The sequence below is a fragment of the Strix aluco genome, chromosome 1 (assembly GCF_031877795.1).
Source record: "Strix aluco isolate bStrAlu1 chromosome 1, bStrAlu1.hap1, whole genome shotgun sequence".
In the NCBI taxonomy this organism is placed as follows: Eukaryota; Metazoa; Chordata; class Aves; order Strigiformes; family Strigidae; genus Strix; species Strix aluco.
In genome coordinates, this window is record NC_133931.1 from 124,554,468 (window position 1) to 124,574,355 (window position 19,888).

At 36.1% G+C, this 19,888-nt stretch overlaps 1 protein-coding gene across 10 annotated transcripts in view; it reads left to right on the forward strand.

Annotated features, from left to right (window-relative positions):
- The window catches only part of NEBL (nebulette), a 270,025-nt gene that overhangs the window by 220,128 nt on the left and 30,009 nt on the right, over nt 1–19,888 (forward strand). For 7 of the 10 annotated variants that reach the window (XM_074834260.1, XM_074834269.1, XM_074834279.1 and 4 more), the window contains 8 exons: nt 2,624–2,716; nt 7,584–7,676; nt 8,057–8,148; nt 10,072–10,165; nt 11,919–12,023; nt 13,136–13,307; nt 17,920–18,012; nt 18,998–19,126. In XM_074834260.1, the coding sequence (XP_074690361.1) occupies nt 2,624–2,716; nt 7,584–7,676; nt 8,057–8,148; nt 10,072–10,165; nt 11,919–12,023; nt 13,136–13,307; nt 17,920–18,012; nt 18,998–19,126 (871 nt within the window). The remainder of the gene's footprint in view (nt 1–2,623; nt 2,717–7,583; nt 7,677–8,056; nt 8,149–10,071; nt 10,166–11,918; nt 12,024–13,135; nt 13,308–17,919; nt 18,013–18,997; nt 19,127–19,888) is intronic. The other 3 variants (XM_074834316.1, XM_074834325.1, XM_074834332.1) reach the window with 3 other exon arrangements.

Consider the following 19,888-nt stretch of genomic DNA (forward strand, 5'->3'; position numbering starts at 1 on the left):
TTAGATTTCTAAAACTGCCCAGTTTGAGATGAATTCAGTTCCATTTTGTTTTTGGGCCCATTCTGCTGTTTGTAATTCTGGCTTTGCTTGTAATATAACAGAGAAGAGAGGAGTAAATAAATATAACCTCCAGAACCAAAGGCGGTCCAGTTAGTGTCTGCTTTTTATGGCAGACCAAGTAATACTAATAAAGCCAATGATCTGTGAGAAAGGAATATGCTAAATATTTTAGTACTATCTGATGCAGATGTTCTTTAACTTAGAGATATTCTCAGCTTCTCCAACTCTGTGCAAGTATAAGGTCAATTAGTTTCTCTCAGAGGCGTTTACTTGCAGCTATCCCACATCACTGCATCTTTCCTAGTTGGGTAAGAGCCTGCGGGGAGATGAGAGAAGAAAAGTCTCTGAGGCTGCTCTAGACAGTGGTCTCTCTTGTAACGTCTTCCAGCCATTACCTGCTCCTTTTCTTCCTTCAGATGAGAGCAGCTGAAAGCAACATCTTTCTAATAGGAGATATTGACAAGCCCACTGGCCCAAATTTTATTTCTTGTAATCTGTTGCCTCTTGGTTTTGAATGGTGCACTGCTGCATGGTGTGACAGTGATTAGCACTGTATCTCGTGTCACTGACATCCTAACATACTACGCTGAAACTCCGTGTAACAGAGGGAATCCAAGCTAGCCTCTACTGATCTGCTTTCTTCCCTGCTCCATTCTTTGATAGCTTTTGATGAGGTCCTCAAATAGGTCAGCGGGTCTGGCAGTGCGGACTCAGTAACAGTTAGATACCAGGCATATAATAACCTTTCACTACTTAATTAAACCCTGACAAGCCTCTGGTGCATCTCAACCTCTTGCAGCCCTGTAGGCCAGTCTGAGATTTTAGTGCCGAGGCTGACAATTATTCTCTTTGTTAGTGTGATAGATAATATAAAATAAAAATATTTTGTCTTTGAGGTGCTTTGTATTTGCTTTATTTTGTGATCATGGTTTTTCTGTTTCTGAACTGGATCCTCCAAATGTAGGAAAGCAGTTTATAGCTGCAATTGAATTATCATTTTTTTCTTTCTTTAATCTTTCAGCATTCTGTGCAATTTAGATTATAAAAATAAGTTTCTTCTTACTAAGTTAAGATATAGCTAGGAGCAGCCCCAATGTAAAAAAAAATTAATGACCCCTAATAGGCTTCTGATTTTTAGATTTTGTCTCAAATATTTTCCTGCCTTAAGGAACAAAAAAAGTGGCTAGCTCTGCAGATAAGAGCAGTGCTGCTTTTAGCTCACTAGCTCATTTGGCAGGTGATTTACAATAGGATATTTACTGCACGGTCATCTCTTTCATAGGAAAATTCCTAGCTCCCAACATTTTTTACCACTCCGACCTTGGTAGAGGAGAAAAGTATATTTTAGTTCAGTCCACTATGTAAATCTTTCTACCTTGTACTGACATGTTGGTGCATAAGAATTTTCAAGTTCTTACTCATAAACTATCTCTGTTCTCACATGGTAAAACAAAGTTCTAAATTGTTAAAGCTTTTCTGAATATTTAAAAAATGAGTTGTGGACATAAATAATTCACTCTTCTCTAGAATATTTGACAGTAGTAGTCACCCGAGGTTACAGAGGACTTCGAGGAAGTAGGAGAAATGCATCAAGAATGATGTTTTATGTTTAAGGTTTATGGATAGGAAAAAAATAATGGTTTAAGAAAGACAGAAATACTAAATGTTAAAGATTTATTTTACAAACTCCAGGATCAGGCTTGTTTTTACACTGTCAGCCTGGAAATACTTACTGGAATGGCAGCAGCTGTGACACCAAATACTGAAATTCAAATAAAACTTCTTTGGGAGTTTTGCAGAGTGAATTGGTGCTCCATGGTTATTTAAATTATAGCCACATTTGGAATTTGTGGAGCAGTTATTTACTGTCTCTTCTAGTAACTTTGAAGGACTGATTCTACTGATGCGCTTTGTGTTTTATCCTTTACTGAAGCAATTGAAATAGAGAGGAGAATATATAAACAGCATGTGTATCTTTTCAGAAGTGAGCTTTTTTTTAGATGCAGTCCTCAGCTTTCTGGCTTGAACCAGAAGTAAAAAATTGTGTGACTTGGATTGTAGTTCTGGCTGTTCTGGTTATTTGTCATGAATATGTCAATTTTCTAGTTTGCTAAATTAGAAATAATATCTGTTCACTTCTCAGAGTATTTTAAGAGCTGAAGATTAAAACCCCAATTCAAATCTTGCATGTACGTGCATGTTCAATTACATTGAAATGAATGAGGTTTCTCAAGCATAAAGTTGTGTTTGTAAACATTTATAGATTATGATCTAAATTTGAAAGGTATTTCCAAAATTAAAACTATCATTACAAATACTTAAAAATGTTTGAGAACAGTCTAAAGGATGATAATAAATTATCTGGATTACAGTTGAAAACAAACAATGTTATTATAGTTATTGATAATTAGTCTGATTTATGAAAAATTAAAGTATTTGCTTTCTTAGCAAGATTTATAGTCAGACCAATTTAGAACTTGGAAATTTGCCCAGCCTTTTTATGAGAACTTGTACTTGCATTGCTAACAATCTCATAATTACTTTTTCTTTTGGGGAAATGAAGGTGTTTTATAAGAATGAAGTAGGAGCTGGCACAGCTGTAAAAGAGACTCCAGAGATTGAAAGAGTAAAGAAAAATCAACAGAATATTAGTTCAGTAAGTGTCATTAACATTAATTATTCTTATGTGAGTAAATGGCGGTGAATTTTTTTTCCATCTTGTTTACTAAACATTCTACGTTTTCATATCACACATCCCATTCAAATACTACTACACTGGATTTTGTATATAGAACTCCATTCTAGCAGAGTTAGAGCTCCACTCTAGTCCAGTTCTGGGCCCAAAGGTAGAGTTTTAAATTGAAGCATCATGAAAAATAGGAAGAACTTTTAACTAAATATTTGAGGAAGGAGTTTTGTCTTTTAAGAGTGAGAAACATGAAATGTATTTCCTGATATTACAACTGCTGTTAAGTCTGTCATTTGCAATTTAGGAAAATATCATACCACAAAAAAGAAAATCTGTAAAGTTCCTGAAGAGTCCGCATGTATTACATAGGGGTTGGTACAGTTTTCACTTCAAGAAGAGGAAAATTATGTCCAAACTCGAGCTATGTGAAAAGGTGGAAGGTTTGTGCCTCTTTACATGCTGGTGAGAAGTTGATCTGTGGATCTGATGAGACTGGTTCTGAATTGATGCCCAATGACTTTGGACTTTAATGAGCAACTAAAAATATCAGAATGAGAGTTTACTACAAGTAGAACATGCTCTTCTGATAAATATGTGGCAAAACTTGGAAAAAAGTGGAAGTGACTGCCAACACTTGTAGCTGCATTGTTCACTTGTTTGGAATTTTTGGTGTGGAGTCGTTTGGGGCCGTTTTTATGTTTGAGACATGACTTTTCTGATGATTAGATGCTTTTTTAAAAATAAAGTTTGAAAGTAACGTATAGATGTGATACTAGATTGTGTTTAAATATTAGTTGAAATCCAGATTAGGGACTCTCGACATCTATTCTACTAGAATGTCCTTGTTTACCGAGTAGTGTTAAATACTACGTTTCCCACCAAAGTAAGGTCAGGTAGGGAATTTCCAGAAAATTTTGGAAAGCTCCTATTTTCCTTGGAATTTTTCTTTGCTCCATCCATCACTTTTCATCTTGTCATTTTGAGTCACAGTGCAATTTGAAGATTCAGTGCAAGCTATCGTGTGTCCTAAAATCGTGAAATACTGTTTCTGGTTGGGAAGCTGTAGTTTTTCTTGATTCGAGGGTGGGGTTTTTTTGTTGTTTTGGGGGTTTTTTGGTTGTTTTTTTGTACTGGTGTTCTAGAAACAAAACCTAATCTCCTGTTACCTATAGGATTTCCAGTTACCACGGACATTTGTTTTGAGAGTGGTCACACACGTGTGCCCGTGCTTATTAGGAGAAGTCTCACTCTACTGTTTTTTCTCAACACCTTTCAAAGTGAAATGAAAAGATAGTGTACAGTGCTCTTGCTGTTTTAGAAATCCTAAACAGTGGTGAAGAGGGAAATGTGGATCAGTATGCTAGTAAACACACTTGAACAAAAGCATATCAAGAGAAACACAAAATGCATTAGTGGTTTAGTGTTATGATGTAACTAGCATGGCCTTTACCTTGCTAGTCTGTGAGCAGAGTTAATATTTTACAAAAAATATTTTATTACATGTAGTGTACTTGAGATTACTTAAATCTAGTATAATATTTTTTAGAAGTGTAGAATGCCAAATTTAAAGGCAATGTGCAAGAAAGTTTTAAATTATATGTCAGTAAGAGGGAAATTATATTGTATAATTTACAGGAGTCCCACAGGAGGGGTAAATTACACCAATTTTGCCTCCATTAGATGTAAACATTTTACACATATCTTTGAATTTAGCCAGAAGAACTTAGGACAGCTTTAAAACTATTTGCTGAGTTAAATGAAACAATGGAATGTGAAGCACATCTGCAGTGCAAAAAACCCAGAACACCAAACCAAAATAACACTCATTGTGCAACCATACCATGCAAAAAAGTCCATCGCGTCATGTTCTGAAAGTGATCATATTCTTGCAGATGACACATATTGGAGACAAAGATCAGAACAGTCTGTTTTCAAATCCTAAAAAACAAAGTGGTGACAGCCAAGGGGGTTGAGCTCATCTCACCTGTTGTGATGATTGGTTTGGAAGAAGCAGCCTCCCAAACAGTTGGAGTCAAGATCTTACAGAACTTTAAAAGCAAACATCAGACCCATGGATTGTAACAGAATCTGAACCGAGAAGCTACAAATAACTAAGGATTTTTTGAAAACTTGTTTATATTGAGGGACAGGCAAGGCTGGACACAACACTAGGAAGAAGACTTTTGGGGGAATATTACAGTTTTATTTTTGTTTGTGTGAAATCCTTGAGGAAACCCCTGTGATATGTCAGTCAACACCACAAAGCTGGAGTCTGATTAAAACTCAATTAATGGACATTTTGAAGCATTTTAAGGACTAGTAGCACTGCCAATTCTTAAGCTTACCTAATAGTCTCTATTAAAAGACCCTTTTTTCCAGTGGTTTAGTACTTCTGCCAGTCCTAAACTGTCTGAACTGAAATATTCCATTCCTGGTCTGTGCTTTGGGCTTTTTTTGTTTTATTTGTTTATAAATTTCAGCCAAAGCAGCTTCCAAGTATGAGCTTAGAGAAAAACAAGTTGTTTTGTCTGTGTTAAAAAATTTGGCAATCTCCAGAAGTACTATGTCTTGGAGAAGGGAGTTGACAATTATCTACTAAGTGACATTTGGTACGGTGGATTTTGGGAAAAAAGAGGCCAGGGGTGAGGAACTGAAAGTGTAGAAGGGCTTGGTCAAAGTGGATAGGCCAAGTGTGGGGAAAGATTGGCAGAGTAATGTGCTCCTGTGCCTAGGTGCTTCCTTCCAGAAGAGCTGAAACAGAACCCAAGGTCATTTAGACTCATCACTCCCTCGCTGTCAGCGTGTATCTGAGATACCCTTGGTCAAATATTTTGTTTTCTTTAATGATGGTGCTCACGGAGGTAACAAACTACAATTGTTCTCATGGGTTTGTGCACTTAATCTAAACAAACCACAAGGGGCTTAAGATGAAGGCACGTGAAGGTACATTTGTAGTTTTTTAAATCATGAGAAATTGCTCTCCCGAGAGGTACCCTTAGGGAGTATTACTAAGATCACTAAGTCAGTACTCGAAAGCAAGAACCCAAGTTCAAGTCCCTGTGTCTAGACCTGACGATCCATTGCCAAAGTATATGATTTTATACTTTGCCATGGAGGAAAACCTGCTCTGGTTTTCCATTTTGCAAACTACAGTTCAGTGGGAATTCTCATTTGAATGCAGGTGCTGTATAATCCTGTGTTTTCTAAAATTATGTAGCCAGATTAGCTGTTACTTGTCTGTGCTCTCTAGTAAAAATAGTACTTTTCCTTGTCACAATTCCCTTTTTCCTCATTTCACAGCAAAATTAGTGAATTAATGTGTGGGAAAAACTCAGATGCTTTAGCAAGTATCAACAGAGGAAAGTTCCTGAAGAAATCAATAATTCGGTCATCAAAGCAGGATTCTTAAAGAAAAAAAATACTAGTCATGGTCAGCATGCAAACTACTCGCTAAGTAAAGGTCATTGATTATGTGTAATGAATGAGGCAGAATTCACTTGAAAAAAACAGCTTTTGGTAATAGATAAAGAAGATTATAAAACACTTAAAGAGGGAAGGAATGAAGTACTATAAAATATGTTAAAAGCTGTACATGGAGCATATTTGTACAAGGGACAAAACTAAGGTTACATTTAAGTTAATTGTGTCATTTCTGATTTTTGAGTCCTTGATTTTGCAGGCTTAAAATGTATTTAACAGAAGTTTTGTATGACACATTAACATGAAACTGTACAGATTGATTCATTGTGCTATTCCCTTGTTCTTAAAAGTACTTATCCTTCCTTGAGTCTTGCTAATGAAAAATGTTTCCAACTATTATGTATCACCATACACACAATTTTGAATGCTTTTGTTAATTTTGCTGTTTTATTACCATTGTAAAGAAAAAGAAAGCATGCCATATCACTGTTACAGATAGAATGGTCTACAAGTATTTGTTTTACAGCTGCATAAGAGATTTGAAGTTGAATGTGCTGAATACTGGACAGGTATTTAATAACAGACTGTGGAACAAAGACAATGCACAGATTTGTCCAAGATGACCCTTTTGGATAGCATATGAAAAACCAGAAAATATGATGCTTTTCTTTTTAGTACCGCATCCACTTAACTTTACAATTCTTTCTCATTAAGTTGAATCCTGTTTTTGTACATACGGTGTATAATTGAAGAAATTCTAGTTCTGTGCATCTTTCGAATTATGTAGTCTACCATATCCAAACATACTGCTGTTTAGAAGAGATTAAATGTGGCAAAAGCAACAGTAAATGCCTGACAGCATCTTCAAAGTCATCATCCATCCAAACATCTGCATTCTCCCTGATGCATCTGTGTGTGTTTTTAGAGAACTTGGATGAGACATTTGAAGTCGTCCACCCTTTTCAGAACACTTCTGTGAAATGTTTGGTTTCTGAAATGGACTGGTAGACTCCATAGCAAGATAGTAGCCAGACCAAGTCATTGTCAGAGTGATGCAGATCTCCAAGTAGTATATGCAGCATCCCAGTTATGATGAAGAGAGCCAGAATCCCACTCAGTTATGATGAAGAGAGCCACAATTCCATGTGATGTATATTCCCACTGTGAGAGTTTCAGGATACTAGGCTCGTTGTATGCACTCTCTGCTGCATTGTATCAAACAAGATGCATTGGAGACCCTAGCAGCCTGTTTCAGAAATTAAATATAACTGTTCTTTTTTAGGTCAATAGTGTTGATAAGTGTGGCCTAGCTGTGCAGTATGTGTAAGGGAGAGATTACAAAATGTTTCTTGTGTTTCAGTGCTTGTCTGTATCTTCTTTAAATTGCTAATACTTTGTAATATTTGTTGTGCAGATTAAATACAAGGAAGAAATTCAGCATGCCACAACTATTTCTGATCCACCCGAACTAAGGAGAGTTAAGGAAAACCAGAAGAATATTAGCAATGTGTGCCCCATTTTCATTGCTTGCACACTTCTCTCTGCTGTATTAAATGTGTTTGTGCCTCAGTGAATATGTCTGTGGTGTTTGCGCTTGTTCCTGTTTGTCCACAAAGACTAATTTAATCAATGATAACTCCTTAGCCTTGCACTTTGATTAATATCAATGAGAGTGAAGTATTCCTGTTGAAATATGAATTGTCTGTGTCTGAAATAGAAGAACTGCAAGAGGGTAAGTACTAAGTATCGTGTGGAAAGATGTGGGTGTTTATTAAGGAATGGTACTTTGCATCCAAATGCAGTGTGTTCTTTTAATGATGTCTAACACACTGTTGTATTTCTTTTACTTGGAAGGCTCTGTGTAATATCTTCTGCCATGTTTGCTAGGTTCAGTATAAAGAACAGCTCTGCAAAGCTACGCCTGTGAGTGTCACCCCTGAGATTGAAAGAGTCAAGAGGAATCAAGAGAATGTCAGCATGGGAAGTTGCTCTCATTTAATCCTTTGTATAATTTTTGGGTGCAGAGGATGAGTACAAAGTTCTGCCTCCAGAAGTTGTGTCTTTTCTTTAGTTAGGTGCAGGCTCAGTAATGGAATTACTTATTTGATTAAAGAAATGGCTGCAAGATTTTGAAATGTTATTCTCTGTCTTGGATATTTGCAGAATATCTTGACACTTTTTTTTTTTTTTTTACAGAATATCCTTTTCCAGCTTTTTTTTTCTTTACTTTGTAAAAAATTGGCTACAGTTGTACTCAAACTTCAGCTCTCTTACCTGTCTCTTTCTGGTACCTCAGTAACCATCCTATCAGAGTTTAGTATTTAATGGCTGACATAACCATTAAAAGGTCATACTGTTTTCAGGGGCATGGGGAAGAACGTAAGGGCTTTTGGAGCATGCTGCTGCCTTCCTGCATTGCTGAAGTTGTACCTTGTTAATAAGTCTTTGAGAGACCAGCCATTCTTCTCACTGGAAACTGCCATCAGCAGCCGTATTTCATGGGCCTACAAATAGCTCTACAGTGTTTCCCTGGGGTGTTTTCTGCCATGTTCCCCAAATTAATATAGAGTTCCAGTTTTCAAGAATCCTGTCACTGTAACTTAAGTGTATGCTATTTATTCCTGGATTTATGTTGATACATCTAGTTCTCCTAAAATGCACGCTGTTTAAACAAACCTGTTTTCCCAAGTGGTTCAAGCAAGTCTGTGTAGTTGTTCTCACATAACTGTTTACCTTTCACGAATTTTTGTGTGGTGCAAATTTCATTGGAAAGATTAAATTCTCTTTCAGTTCACTGGAATAGCTTTAGGTGAAGATTCTTTAACTTCAGATGTTTCTAGAAGCATTAAGTCTTGAATAATCATTTTATGTTTACAAATGTCAGTTTGCAAATTTAATCCATTTGATAGTTTACCATCAGTTTTATAAGGTGTTGGTTTTTCAACTGGAATATATTGATGTGTACAGATGAAAACTGTGTTGTGTGGTAAGACAATTGCTTGAATGATATGTATATTAATGCCACAGTGCACTGCAGAATTATGAGCACAATGTATCAGCACAGTTATCCTTACCACACAAACCCAAGGGCTTATTTAAAAGAAAAAGTGTTTATGGAAACATTTATTTTACATAAAACTATATGGATTGGCATAAATCATGCAAGAATCTCTAATTATTTACTAAATGTATATTATATCTAACTTCCCAGTATTTGGGGCCAGGGTTAACATTAGTGATTGGTCTGTCAATGCCACATCCTATCCTTTATCCTCTTTAGATACCGATCATGCCCCGAGTCTGCATTTGGTTAATGCATCATTGCTACAAGTGTATTTTGTTAAAAAGTGATAGAGGGGATATTCCTGCAGTACATTTAAGTAAACACATGGTGAAATTTAGTCAGTTGAATTCAATTGGCAGTTGTCTGATGTATTACACCCCCTGTGTTTAATCACCTTTGAATATATAGAGTGTAAAAGTTAAAACATGGATGGTATCCTTATGGAATCTCTATGTCTGGACAAATATACATTTACAGTGGGCACTGCTAAAACTCAGTTTTTTCATTTGCTTTGCTTGACTTTACAGCATTATTTGTGGCTTACCTCATTCCAAAGAAAAGATATTTCTCTATACTGCCAAAGACCAGTGTGGTAAATGTCAAGATGCGTGCATATGTGTGTATATATCCACAGAAATGCATTAATAAGAAGACTGTACAGAAAGAATTCAGGGTTATGCTTCAAAAATCAAGTTTTATAAGCGTTAATAAACTTCAAATGCATTTTAGCTTTTCAGTTGTTTCCTGGATGACCTTTTAAATCATACATTTTAATGTAATACAGTGTGATACTGCTTCAGCTGAAACAGTATGTGCCATTTTATTCTGTTAAATAATAGGTTCACTACAGAGAGCAGCCTGGAAAAGCTACTGCTGTGAGTGTCACTCCTGAGATAGAGAGAGTCAAGAAGAATCAAGACAATATCAGCTCGGCAAGTTGTTTGAATCTTTTTGTCATTTAGATTTTTCAGTCATTTTAGGAATATAACAAAGATATACTTTTCCATTTAGATTTGATGTGTGAAATGAATCTAACTGTATCATCCATTGAATGGATTTTTTTTTTAATCCTTTGAGTACATGCACTGCACATATGGGCAACAAAAATATTCAGACTTGCCTGATTCTGTGTAATAGTAGTGAACACTTTAGAACTGAGTGTAGGGAGGAAAAGTAAAGCAGGTTGGATTTGTCAAGGTATTTGTCTAAGGACAAAGGAACAGAATCCAACCTTGTAACTACATAGGTCTTAAGTATATTCTTAAAATGCTGATGCATATTTACCAAAGTCAATTAGTTAAAAATAAGAGGGAAACTCCCCAACAGTTCTAAACCTCAAATAATTGTTTTATTTCTGTAAATTAGCTTTTTTTTTCTAAGTGACTCCTTCACTCGTTTCTCAAGATTTACAGGGTTAAATACTCCTCTATGTTAATGAGCAGTAGATGAAAACCAAACTATGTTGGCTGTAATTATTTTGTCCAGAAAATGCCTTATATTCAAAAGCATATGGAGCAGAATATATTTGCTAAGAAAATTTATTGTTTAATTAAGAAGAGTTTGAAGCATATGCAGTACCGTATATTTCTGTGTCTCTGTACATTACTTCAAACTTATCTATGAAATGTAGACACCAAGACTCTTATTTTCATAGGTATGTTGTGCTTAGATAATATGTGGTTTTAAGGATGATTAGACAATTCCAGTATTTGGTTTCTGTCATCACAAATGCATGTTGAAATAGATTTGCACAACTGATTTGAGCGGTAACACTTTGAGTGTGAATGTATAGGTAAATCTAAAATATTTACTAACACACAGTACACAGGTTACAATGCAGTGTAGTAGAAAAATTCAACCAGCCAGAAGAAACTGTAAGAGTACTCTAGAACCAACAGGTAGGACCAACTACTTTTAGTGGTTTAGAATTTTGAGTGCGGGGGGTTTTTGCCTTTTTTTTTTTTTTTTTTTTTTAACCAGATTATTAACCTTGCATCTTTACAAGTCTGTAAAATGCCACAAAAGAAGCTAATTAGGAGGAATGTGACATGGGAGGTTCAGTACTTACAGAACAGAAAACACAGAACCCAGATGTTCTCTTTGAAAACAGCATATTCAGATTTGTCCCAGATGTGTTACTTTTGTGCTGCTAGCAAGGACTAGCTACCAAACAGGAGTAAGAAGGCTGCCACGGGACTAATCCGCTCGTAAGAGTTGAATTCCCTGGGAGCCCATGGGTTCTCATGCTAATTTCAACCTGGAAGCAGATTGAGGACAGAATCTAGGTCTATCTAGGTAATAAGAAAGTAGCTTATCATCAGCCATGCAAATATGTTTTAACGATATTCAAGGCACAGTGGTGTTTTCTTATTATTTATCTTATTTTTCAGTTGATAAATGCATTATTTCATTTGTGTCACTTAAACAGTCAAGAGTTTCAGCTTTTAGGTAAATACTTTTTTTTTTGAGTAAGTGATTGATGGAATAAATGTGTCCTTTGGCCTTACCAATATACTAGCTCACCTCTATCCTCCCTCTGAAATAAGTCACTAGAAAATGAGTGTAAAGAAATGAGCAAGAAAAATGTTGGGCATTGTGGTTTGGAAAGGATACCATTGCATGGTGTGATTCTTACCATCACCAGTAAACAAAAACTTCATGTGTGCTGTTGTTGCTGTTTTGCAGGTCAAGTACAGCAGTGATCAGAGGCAGATGAAAGGTAGACGTAGTGTGCTTCTAGACACACCTGAGCTAAGGCATGTCAAAGAAACACAAAACAACATCTCAATGGTAGGGTACTTTCTTCCTATAACTAGAGTATAGTAAGGAATGGCACTTGACTTCCACTGGATTTTGCCTCCCATTAATATAGGTAACTGATGAAACTCTCTGCTCAAGTACAGAAGGAATATTTTCTTCTTATGCCTGTTGAGGGAGTGTTTGCTAACTGCATATGACTGTAATGAACATTTTCAAAATACTAATAAACAGTTTTCTAACAGTTAAACGTGTTATTTTTTTTTCTTTAAAAAGCACACACCTCATTTGAGCATCACACAGTTTGACTGGATTAGGTGACACACTTCACCTTGTGCCTGTGCACGTTCTTGGTTTCTGCGTGACTTTTGTTTTTGGAATGAGTTGTTTTGTGTGCATTTGCTTGTGTGAGAATGTTTGTCAATATAATTCTTTGACGATTAAGACTATTTAAAAATAAATATGCATAATCAGGAATACTACTTCATAACTCTTACTAATACTGTTTTTGTTCCAACACTTGGTTATATAACACTTTCTTCCCTAATGTCCTTGTTTTTAATTTCATTTTTTTCTTTTTTTTGAAAGCAGGCTGCTTAGAATAATTGCAATTCTTTCTAAAAACCTATGTTTAAAGCCAGCTGGCATATGATAAAACAAAAGAACAAAAGAGTACCTTTTGTGTGAAACTGTGTGTAACCAAAATTCTCAGTGAATGAAAATACTTGAGTTCTTTAGAACTGTTACTGCTGGAACATTTTTTACTGACAGATGTAGTTGTCTACATCAGTAGAGAGCTAGCCTATCTCAGAGAAGAAGGGAATGGACCAGATGACCTCCTGAGGGCTTTTCCTGTCCTGTGTGACTGTAAGATGATGCTTTGCTGCTTGACTTAATGCCTAATTCAGTGGCAATGGAAAACAAATGCAAAAATGATAATAAAATATCAGGAAATCAAGTAAGAGAGATAGAAAAGACTTGGATGGCTATCCAGCCTATCTCATATGTGTAACAATTCTATTATGGTGCAAAACCCAAAGAATATAAGTGCCTCATAAAACAAACACATATGCATTCTTGCATTGAATAACTATTTGCTGTCAATTGCAGCTTGGGGAAAAATGTAATTCTTCTTGTTTTCCTAGGTAAAATACCATGAAGATTTTGAGAAGACAAAGGGCAGAGGCTTCACCCCAGTGGTAGATGATCCTGTAACAGAGCGGGTGCGGAAAAACACCCAAATTGTGAGTGATGCAGCATATAAAGGTGTGCATCCACATATTGTTGAAATGGATAGAAGACCTGGAATAATTGTTGGTAAGTTGTTAAATATTGTTGCTGTTGGAAAAACACTGTGGGGAAGATGAAAGCCTCTGCTTTGTGTTCTCCATTATAACCAAGAAAAAGTACTCCCAGGTTTAATTTTCATTTCTTTTCTCAGTATAAAACTTGTGTTGAACTACTGGATCAGTGCCAGCTTCTAGTGAAGAAATAATGGGAATGAATGGGAGATACACTGTCATTTACTCTGTAATTTTTTTTTCAAATACAGATAGTCATTGCTATTACTTTTAAGTTTAAATTTTGACTCTTCAAGAAAGGCCAAAATATCTGCAATAATTTTAATTTTGCACAGAAGAGATTATTAAAGCTGTGATTCTCTAAGATTTCAATGTTTAAATGTTGCAGATCACTGAGATTTCCTGTCAGTCAGCAATTTCTCCAGAGCTGCACGTGCTCCAATTACCTCATGTTTTAGAATTTCACACAGATTTCAAAATATCTCAAGCTGTAATTTATCAATAACTCATTAGATCTCTGGTAAGCCAAACACCAGTGTTCAGAAGTCATGGTGTAAAATGTGGTCCAAGATAAAGTATTCAGGGGATAGAATACAGATTGGTTTTGTGTGTAGAGACAGAGTATTGCATGAAGATGTCATTTGGGGTATTCATAATAAATGCCATTTCAAAATAAAAATGGATATTTGAAATATCTTTAAAGTTAGCAAGTCTGCTACAGCAAAGGAAATGGTAACCTGTCATTTTTTTTTCCTCCTTTCTTCTTTTGGTGTGTCCTTCTTCTGTTTTTCTGTGCTTTACAGCAGTGTAGACCCCAGAGAGTCTACATATGGAAAAACATGCTGAGATAGCACCCTAAAATCCTTCATACATAGTAGTAATAGCAAGGGTTGACTTTAAGTCTACCTCTCAACAATCAGAGAAATTGCAGGTCAAATGGACTAATTGGTGGGTCATACAGTCCATGCTCCTGCCTAAAACAAGGTTAACTATATCTGTATCATTCCTGGCAGATTCTTCTTCAGTCTTTTCCTTGAAGTCTCCGAATGAGTCTCTACACGTAAAAGGAAAGAAATACACTTCTTTGTATAGCCACCTTTTACATGTCTGTAGCTACAGCCTTATGTCAGAAGGGATTTCTCAAAAGTGAGAGTTTAGAGCTCTGCCTGGTGAAGGTACTGATACTTTTAAGACCATGCAAGTCTCAGAGGGTCACACGTTCTGGATCTAGGGCAAAAACTTGTTCAGAAATTCATTGTCTGTAGAGACCCAAGCACTTGAACTCACTTCCATAGCTAGATGGAAAAGCTCCTGTGAAACTACAGTTTAATATACAGTTTGCAATATGCCATTTAGCATGCACTTCAAACCTCCTACTCTGTACTGCATTGCACATGTGCTGTAGCCCTCTGTAAGAATCATGAATGCAATCCTGTGTTCAGTAACAGAAGGCTTGCTAGCACAAACAGATTAGGATTAAGAACATCCCTGAGATAAATTCTTGAGCTTTAAGTAACTGAAATATATTAATACTGTTTATCGCTTAAACTGCTCCAGTATCAAAACACACAGGAATTCTTAACTCCCCATGCCTGCCAAACAGCAAAAATAGTGCAACTATTTAAAGGAAATAGGCCATGACAAACCTGTGAGCCTAATATTCAGTGATATTTCAGCTAATGCTTTTTCAGAGTGAACTGCAATTATAATATCTGCTTGTTTAAAAAGAAGCAGTGAGCTCCCTGCTCATGGAATGTCCTTGGCAGCTAGAAAAATAAATCACAGACTGAAAAAAACAACTATGACTCTCTTGAGTTTTTTCCCAGCTGATGATTGTTCAGCCAGTTAAGAAAAGTGCCTCTATGTTACAGTCATTCTGGTTGGTTTTTAAAGTATTATCGGTGAAGCTGTAACAACTTTTTCAAATGCCTGATTGCTAAAATTAATGCCTCTGCTTTGGAAACTAGGCACTAGTTTTAACCATGCTAAAGCCATTCTAAACCCATCAAGATAAATGAATCTAACTGAGCTTTGGATCTGTGATTAAAGAGGGTCCATGATTCTTACATGAGAATAAGGATATTTTGAATTGGCAAAACTTACCAGGAAGTTAAAATTGATTGGTGCTATAAATTGCCAAGATTCTGATTCTATGTATGTTATTTCAGATTATAGGGATGGATACAATCAATACAAATCAATGGTTGCTGCATTGATGCTGCCATGAAGCCATACCTAGAATCATAGAATAGTTTGGGTGGAAGGCACCTTTAAAGGTCATCTAGTCCAACCCCCTTTGCCATGAGCAGGGACACCTTCAACTAGATCAGGTTGCTCAGAGCCCCATCCAACCTGGCCTTGAATGTTTCCAGGAAGGGGGCATCTACCACCTCTCTGGGCAACCTGTTCCAGTGTTTCACCACCCTCATTGTAAAAAATTTCTTCCTTCTATCTAATCTAAATGTACCCTCTTTCAGTTTAAAACAGTTACCCCTCGTCCTATCACTACACTCCTTGATAGAGTCCCTCCCCATCTTTCCTGTAGGCCCCCTTTAAGTATTGAAAGGTCACTATAAAGTCTCCCTGGAGCCTTCTCTTCTCCAGGCTGAACATTCCCAACTCTCTCAGCCTTTCTTCACAGGAGAGGTGTTTCATCCCTCTGATCATTTTTGTGGCCCTCTTCTGGACTCACTCCAACAGGTCTGTGTCTTTCCTGTGCTGGGGGCCCCAGAGCTGGATGCAGTACTCCAGGTGTGGCCTCACCAGAGTGGAGTAGAAGGGGAGCATCACCTCCCTTAACCTGCTGGCCACATTTCTTTTTATGAGCCCTGGATACAGTTGGCTTTCTGGGCTGGCAGCGCACATTGCTGACTCATGTCCAGCTTTTGATCCACCAGGACACCCAAGTCCTTCGCCACAGAGCTTACTATGTTTTTACTTACTAAGACATGATCAAACAGGAAAAGTTGGGCATTTACCAGTTCCCCCACCCCTCTCATGCCTGTCAGTGCTTTATGTAGTTGCATAATTTATCACCATTAGAACTAACACATAGTTTATCAAAATATTTTGCATTGGTTTTTATTCATCTTGTCAAGAGGCAATTAGCACTATGCTTCACCTTATGAGAGTTGCAGTAGATAACACATAATGTACATTCATTTAATATATTCTAAAGCCATGGGATTTATTTTATTAGCTCTGTTCTTTCCATTGCCTCTAGGTTATTAATCATTTGAAACGTGACATATTTGGTGTCCCCTCAGTCCTACTTTACCTACCAACCCATTATTTAGCTTGGTACCACTCAAATGAGCAAAAGGACCAAGTTGGGAAGACAGTTATTTTTCCCACTTCCAATGCATTGAGTAAATCTACACAGGTCTGCCCAAGAAGCAAACCACTACTAAAAATGTGTAATCTGGTAGATTTGTGCTTAAACTGGTTGTACTTTACATCAAGGTTTTATTTTAAACTGGTTTGGAGAGATTAAATAATTATTGCATTTTTAGACATAGTAGATATAAATTGTATATATTAGATTGATGTGAGTAGATCAAGAATTTACACTGTAGCTGCTTCTGCATTTGTTATAAGCTTCCTCTTAACTGGTGCAACATTGTAATTATTTGTCAAGTGTTTATTAAAACCATGGTTGAATCTGTATTCACTTTTCTGCAGTGATTATAACTTAAACTCAGATATGAAATTAATTATTTCTTACGGACTCTTTTTTCTTTTAGTATCCAGATCAGACATGTGAATTCAAGAGCTATTAATAACTTACTTGTATGAATTAAAGAAGTTGTATGAAGATCTTAAGATTGCTACTGTTATTGAATCCATATATTGAATTTCAAAAATGTTTTTCAGTAGTGAGGTAGTGGATCAACAGTAAGTCTGTGTCCCAGGAAACTTAGATATGTGGAAGACAAAGGGAATTGCTAGTTAAGATCAAGAGTGGGCTTCATTTTACCCAACTGTAGATGTCTACAATGTAGATTTCTACAGCTGAATTTGTCACCCTAGTCCATTTGTTACATTAAGAAAGATTAATACTTTTGAGTTTATATGAATTGAGCAACTTGTAGAAATTTATTTGGGATAAGATGAACTATGCTCCTGATTGTGCTTATTAGGCTGACTTGTTCTCTACTGTATACAAAAGAGGACCTATAGTGCTTCTGTCAGCTGTAGAGTTATATACTGCCAGCTGTCACCTATGGGGATATGTACTGCAGCATCTCCATGGAGTAACAATGCTGTTGGTGGACTGGGGACATAATCTTGTAGCTCTGATGATTTTGGCTCTACTAGTGGAAAGGAACTCTGGTATGTGATATTTAACTTGTTTCCTTTCATTTTGACTTAAGAAAATACTATGGTCATATTTAGAAAAGGAAAACAAAAATTGCGAGGAAAAAGACACCTTAAAATAATGTCAATTCTTAAAATGAATGCTCTAAGTTCTTTTCAGAAGGAAATTAATACTTTCAGGTGAATATCTAGATCTTTTAGTTAATTTCTAGATGAAGGAAATTGTTTTTTGATTGTTAAAACTCATCCCTCCTATGCTTTTACTTCCTTTGTTGTTTGTCTGTCTTATAATTTCTGTGCTTTGGGAAAAGATCTTAAAGTTTGGCGCACAGATCCTGGCTCCATCTTCGACATTGATCCTCTGGAGGACAATATTCAGTCTAGGAGTCTGCATATGCTTTCTGGTATTGCTTATATCCTGCCTTTTGCCAAATCAGCTTTTTAAGTTTATGAAACTAAGTTGATACAGTAAATTTTCAGGTCAATATGCCAGCCATATGTTTTATAAGTATGTTTTTATCTATCTATCTATCTATCTATCTATCTATCTATCTAGTATTTTAAAAGCAGTGTTTTATAGGAACTTCAACTGTAGTGACATGTGCAGATAAGAAATATTATCCTAAACAGTTATCCATACAGTTTACAAGTAGCCACTTAAAAAGCATTGACCTAGTTTGTCCTCACCATAAGTAGAATATTTAAATAGTTGGACCTTACAAACATTTCAGAGATAACAGAAGGAGGCCTATTTATGAAATTGATTTATTTTCTATGCACACTTTGCTTATATGGCACATGATATTATGCTTTGTGCTATTGTTTGAAACTCCAAGGTATTAATAATTTAAGGGTAGATGGAAAAGTAGAGAAGGTAATGTAATAACAGGCAGCAATGCTTTGGGTTTACAAGTTTTTGGACTTTTTCCTCCCAGAAGTGTTTGGTTTGAATGTTTAGTTTTGTACATGTATTTTCTTTGCTACTAATAGTGGAACTTTAAATATGCTTTTGAATATCATACAGCAGTTTTTCCACATGCACTTGTATGCATGCTAGTATAAAGGAACATTTTGATTTTCCACTGGAAATTTTCATATGCTTTATCTTCATCCCTTTTTTTTTTTTCCCCCAGTATCTCAATCCTACCTTCCATTTCTGCTGTTCTTTTAAAGCAGAGAACAGGCTTAGTTGTATCTGATTTTGAAGCAACCTTTTGAACTAATAGTGTTCAAGATGGATATAAAATTGTGAACAAGTCACTTTTTTACTAGTTTTAATGCCATCAGTGTATGAATATCAGTGTTAGTGGCGTTGGGATTTTTGTTGTTGCTTGTCTTTGCAGTTCTGTCATCTATTTATTGTGATATTCTTTCTTTCAACCTTTGTAGAAAGAGCAAGCCGTTACAGTAAGCAGTATTTACATTCTACCAGTTTGGGAGATTATAAATCAGATGGCTCTGACACAAACCCTACCTTTTCTTACTGCAGTGAGATAACAAGGCAATCTGACGAAGGAGGTACCCCTTATTCCCACCTTTTTTGCTAATGACACTATCACAGTGTGTTGAGACCTCACAGGCCCGTATTAACTCCATATCCTTGTATAGTCACAAATCATTAAAAACTGTATAAGCTTTTGCCTGATTGATTAAGGAAGCAAAGCAAAATCTCAAGATTGCACAGTTTCTTGCATGCTGTATTGCTTTAGCGTGATTCCTTTTCACCATTTTGGTAACACTGTCAGTCTGAAAGCCCTGCTGACTCACATTTACAGTGCTTAAGAGAAAGATGTGTTTTTGCAAAACATATATGAATGTTTTTTTTTTCTCTTGAAAGACACAATGTAACTGAAAATAAAATACACCTCTGAACTGAAAAAAATAAATTTACCCTGTGCTTTTTGGTGGGCAAATCAAGCATATAATAGTATTTCAGTGACTGAAGTACTTCTTTCCATATTGAACTATTCAGGTGCTTGTGGCTCTGTTTTCATTCTAAAAAAAAAAAAAAGTGTATCAACTGGCAACTTTCTTACAAAGGAAGGTTTTCTTACACTCTCGGCATTTTGGGAACCAGGGTTAATATTCAGCTGGGAAGCTTATATTGTCTGTTATTGTTTAACATGGATTAATATTAGAATACGTTGATGAACCTGCATTCCCAGGTACAAAACCACATCTTGCATCAGTTTGATGCCATAGATTAGAACAAAATTTATAAAAATGAATGAGGGTCTAGTCATCATCATGGCATTACAGTGTGTACTAGACTTGACTGGT